Here is a 5,335-nt window from a genome sequence, read left to right as displayed (position 1 = left end):
GATGCTTAATAATGTTGTTAAAATGAGATCACCTGGGGAACCCGTACAATATGACTCACCATTTGATCCCACTTAGCCTTAAGACAGTAGCGCCGGCAGGGGGGTGAGGGGGAGGTCGATTTTGGGGCAGGCATCTCAGGAAGAGTAGGATGAGGCTTTGATGCAGAAGACATTAACCATAGTAGCATGGAGAATTATAGGAACTTTTGACACTGTGGCAATACTGGTATTGAGGTGTATCTGTGTCTGGGGTTGAGTTGGGATCGTTGGATAACCTTGATTGTGTAACAATGTCACTATCTCCTTCTTCCTAATGGTCGGGCACCATGTAAAGGCAATTGTCCATCCTCTTATTTGTTGTGGGTGTTTGAAAATAACAAATAAAAAAAATAAAAAAATGAGGCACAAAGGACAGTCTGTCGTCAAATCTGACGCCCACATTTCTGACTTAGGTGACTGACAGTGGAAGGGGCACCAAAGAAGATGGCCACCATGAAGAAGACCAATTTGGCAGTAATTTGCTGAATATCATAACCTCTGTTTTTGCAGAGTTATTAATGCAATTGTTGGCCATCCAACAACTGATGGCCAACATGCCATTCTGGAAATTAAGCTGCTACTTCATCACCATCAGCGGTCAAGGTCTTCCGGCCCACCATCACAGGAGGGCTGGTGCAGCTTCTCATAGACAAGACAGTCAATGACGATGGTCTCATCAGGAAGAGTCACTTAAACTTGTTTGAAAGCGAACCAAGGATTCACTGGCTGCAGTTGTTTGGTCCGACGAACAGGAGCTGGAACCGCTTAGTTGAATTTGACTTCCTCCCAGGTACGGTGCCCCGAGATACAGAAGAATCCTTACTGGGTTGTATTGAATATAGTTGAAGAGCATATTGGAGAGGGGCGATCTACCGTCCTGATGAGACCATGGTAATTAACTGGAACGGTCGAAACATTAACTATACAGGGACTATTTCATATAAATTATGTCTTCTAAGAATCGCCATTGCTTAACTTGTATTGTACAAAAGTATGTACAGCCCCGTTTCTGTGTACAAAATGCGGATTGGACTGTTTTATCATCATATCACTTTCATCTTGAGCACTGCGCAGTCATCACTCAACGATTTATATATACACTTGCTGCTGAGAACACAATTAGAATTTTGGGAAATGAAAAGGCCTCATCTGAATTCTAATCATGGTAAAAATGGTGAATTAATATCTGGCCAGGGCCTGCATATGTGATACAGACCTGTGAGATAATGAACTCATAGGCCTCTGTAGTTGTTCACAGTGCGCCTGGGAAGTGCCTCTTTGAGTCTCCGCTTGTCACTTCTGTAGCAGATTGACGTCGACACTGAGCTGCACGTTGTCTCCTACTCTGCTTTAAAGTTGGAGGACCCAGTCTGGTGTGTGGGGAATATTCACAAGGTGAGGAATCTGCAGGTAAAGGAGTAGCGACCAGAAAGAGCGTTACCAAAGGCAAGTAACTGGTTTGTTATGTTTTCCTGCAGTTGTATATTATCTCATTTTGGGTGGTGAACTCCGCAGGCGGAGTTTTCCGTACTCCACGGAGCTCACGTAGTTCCTAAAAACTCCGCTCCGTGGAGCGTAGCAAGGTTTTTTTCAATGCTCACACTCTTCAACGTTATGTGCTGGAGCGAAGTAAATCCACCTCCTGATGATATTTTTCCTTGCTCGCGCTCGCCATGGTCTAGTAGGCGAGCAAAATCAACCACCTGGCGAGATTTCTCAAAGCGGGTCGTCGGATTTCTCAATGCAAGTGGTCGTGGCCGGTCACACCACTCGCATTGAGAAACCTTCCTTCGCATTCACAAAGCTGCCGCTTGAGTAGAAGCAGCTGCATCCTCTTGTGCTGCACATGGTGCCTTTCGCAATTATTTTTATAGGGCGGGACAAACATCAGGAGATCAAAATCACCACGAACGGCATGACCCTTACGCACTCCGATGCTTGCGGAAATCTGTGTAGACCGCCAGTGTTTTTTTGTCACTTTGCGGAGTTCTTCATTGAGGAACTCCGCATAGGCTTAATCTTACCATGAAAATATAGATGTCATATGTTAAGAAACAAGGGTGAGTAGAAACCTTTTGGGTGGAGTAAAATTTAAGACCTTAATATTGGGATTTGTTTGGCAATTAGTTGATTTTTGCAAGCACTAACACTTCTCTGTGTCAAGTAAAGACCTTAAGAGTTTTGTAACTTTCAGATACTCAAATTGTGGATTCGGTTGCAATTAAAAAAAATTCCAGGCCTGAAATTTCTTTGGAGGTTGCATGCGGGCAGTCTAAGTTATCCCGCAAGAGTTTCTTGATGAATCCTATTGCAACTACAATATGTGCTCTCTCATGTAAAGTCAGGTTGTTAGAAGCTTTTCTGCAACTCAAGATACACCTTACTGTTCACCTCATATGGATGTATTTCTCATGTTTAGTGAGATCTCCTTTCTGAGTAAAACATTTCTGGCTTTCCCCTCCTGTATTAGGCTTTAGTCCAGTGGGAATTCTCTCTTGTGAAGTGACATTGTATTTGAGACTAAACCTTATCTGACATTCAGAACACACATAAATGATGTTCACTCTTCTAGTGAGCACCTTGATTGCATTTCGAGCACTCATAAGGTTTTTCCCCAGAGTGGGATCTCTCATGAAGCATAACTCTGTCTTTCAGATACAAGCTTTTAAGGCATAAGGATTTTCTCCAGTGTGGAGCTTCTCATGGTGAGATAGCGTTTTTCTCTGCAGCTTTTCTGGCATTCAGGGCACTCATAATGTTTTTCATTAGTATGGAGTCGCTTATGGTTATTGAGGCTCTGCCTATCAAATAGCTATTTCTGGCATTCACAGCATAGGTAATGTTTTTCCCATGTGGCTGCGTCTGCTCATGTAGAGTGAGATTGCGTTTAAAACTGATGCTTTTCTGGCATTCGGAGCACTAAATTATTTTGACAGTGTGTTTTCGTATGGCGCTTGTAACCATCTCTACCTCTGAATCTTTTCTGACATTTAGAGCACTGATAATTTTTTTTTCCCAGTGTGGATTCTCACATGTTCAGTGTGATGAGATTTTTGGCTGAAACATTTTAGGCATTCGGAGCACTGATAAGGCTTTTCTCCAGTGTGGATTCTTATATGATGAGTGAGATTGCCTTTTTCACTGAAACATTTTTGGCATTCGGAGCACTGATAAGGTTTTTCCCCAGTGTGGGTTCTTATATGCTGAGTGAGACTGATTTTTTCACTGAAACATTTGTGGCATTCAGAGCACTGATAAGGTTTTTCCCCAGTGTGGCTTCTTATATGCTGAGTGAGATGGCCTTTTTGACTGAAACATTTGTGGCATTCAGAGCACTGATAAGGTTTTTCCCCAGTGTGGGTTCTTATATGCTTAGTGAGATCGAATCTGTTTATGAAACATTTCTGACATTCAGAGCACTGATAAGGTGGTTCCCCTGTGTGGTTTTTTATATGCACAGTAAGAAAGTGTTTTTCACTGAAACATTTCTGGCATTCAGAGCACTGATAAGGATTTTCCCCAGTGTGGATTCTTGTATGCTGAGTGAGATTGCTTTTTTCACTGAAACATTTGTGGCATTCAGAGCACTGATAAGGTTTTTCCCCAGTGTGGGTTCTTATGTGCCGAGTGAGACTGATTTTGTTTAGGAAACATTTCTGACATTCAGAGCACTGATAAGGATGTTCCCCTGTGTGGGTTTTTATATGCACAGTGAGAAAGCGTTTGTCACTGAAACATTTCTGGCATTCAGGGCACTGATAAGGTTTTTCCCCAGTGTGGGTCCTTGTATGTAGAGTGAGTCCTCCTTTGTCACGGAAACATTTCTGGCATTCAGAGCACTGAAATGGTTGTTCCACAGAATGGGTTATTGCATGTCGAGAAAGGCTTTGTTTGTAACAAAACCTTTTCTGGCAATGAGAGCACTGATAAGGTTTTTCCCCAGTGTGGATTCTCATATGCTCAGTGACGTAATATTTACTGATGAAACTTTTTGGGCATTCAGAGCACTGATAAGGTTTTTCCCCAGTGTGGACTCTCAAATGTTCAGTTAGATGTGATTTACGGTTGAAATGTTTTGGGCATTCAGAGCACTGGTAAGGTTTTTCCCCAGTGTGGAATCTCACATGTGCAGTTAGAAGTGATTTACGGTTGAAATGTTTTGGGCATTCAGAGCACTGATAAGGGTTTTCCCCAGTATGGATTCTTATATGCCGAGTGAGACGGATTTTTTCACTGAAACATTTCTGGCATTCAGAGCACTGATAAGGCTTTTCCCCAGTGTGGATTCTCACATGTTCAGTGAGATGAGATTTACGCCTGAAACATTTCTGGCATTCAGCGCACTGATAAGGTTTTTCCACAGAGTGGGTTAATGCATGTTGAGAAAGGCTTGGTTTGTTACAAAACCTTTTCTGGCATTCAGAGTACTGGTAAGGTTTTTCGCCAGAGTGGAATCTCATATGTTTAGTAAGTTTAGATTCACGGCAGAAACTTTTTTGGCATTCAGCGCACTGGTAAGGTTTTTCCACAGAGTGGGTTAATGCATGTTGAACTAGAGTCGCTTTGAAACTAAAACTTTTCTGGCATTCAGAGCACTGATAAGGTTTTTCCCCAGTGTGGATTTTCATATGCTCAGTGAGATAAGATTTACGCCTGAAGCTTTTTTGGCATACTTTGCACGGAGAGTGGTTTTCCCCAGTGTGGATTCTCATATGCTCAGTGAGATAAGATTTACGCTTGAAACTTTTTTGGCATACTTTGCACTGAGAGTGGTTTCCCTCAGTGTGCATTATGTCAAATTCTGTGAGATGAGATTTATGGCTGTATCTTTTTTGGCACATGTAACTTTTTTCCCCAACTTAGGTTATTTTGCCTTGATTGAGGCGGTTTTTAACAATGAATTTGTTCTCACAGTCTGTGTTTTTATAAGGTGTATTCCTAGAGTTAATATCTCTACGATTAGTTTTCTCTTGCTTACATGCCACAGTAACAGTGAACCCGATTTTAGAGTCAGGCTTGTTTAGATAATGTTCAGCATTTATCTCTAAAAGAAATTGTGTGTAATCTTCTTAACACTTGAATTGAGCAAAATATGTCTCGAAGCAGCCCTGTAACACCTGTCGAAATGTTTCTAGCCGATAATAGTCTTTAGGTAATAGCCTCTCCGGCAGCAACTTATTTTGTGACTGGAGATTTTCTCAAATCTATTTGTATAGGTTCTTAACAATGCAGTGATAAGGTGTTAGTCTGATATTTAATAATTAAACTGATAATTACCTTTTTGTACTGACGTCAT

General features: G+C 41.7%; 1 protein-coding gene across 1 annotated transcript; it reads right to left on the bottom strand.

Moving 5' to 3' along the window:
* Nucleotides 1-3,029: 3,029 nt before the first annotated feature.
* On the bottom strand, nt 3,030-4,751 carry LOC144806517 (uncharacterized). Its single transcript, XM_078672860.1, has one exon. It carries the CDS (start codon nt 4,749-4,751, stop codon nt 3,030-3,032), a length of 1,722 nt encoding a protein of 573 aa, XP_078528986.1.
* Nucleotides 4,752-5,335: the final 584 nt, after the last annotated feature.

Source organism: Lissotriton helveticus, assembly GCF_964261635.1.
Source record: "Lissotriton helveticus chromosome 1_1 unlocalized genomic scaffold, aLisHel1.1 SUPER_1_unloc_8, whole genome shotgun sequence".
Taxonomy (NCBI): domain Eukaryota; kingdom Metazoa; phylum Chordata; class Amphibia; order Caudata; family Salamandridae; genus Lissotriton; species Lissotriton helveticus.
Note: the sequence above shows the minus strand (reverse complement) of the source record. Positions and strands in the feature narration are given on the sequence as shown.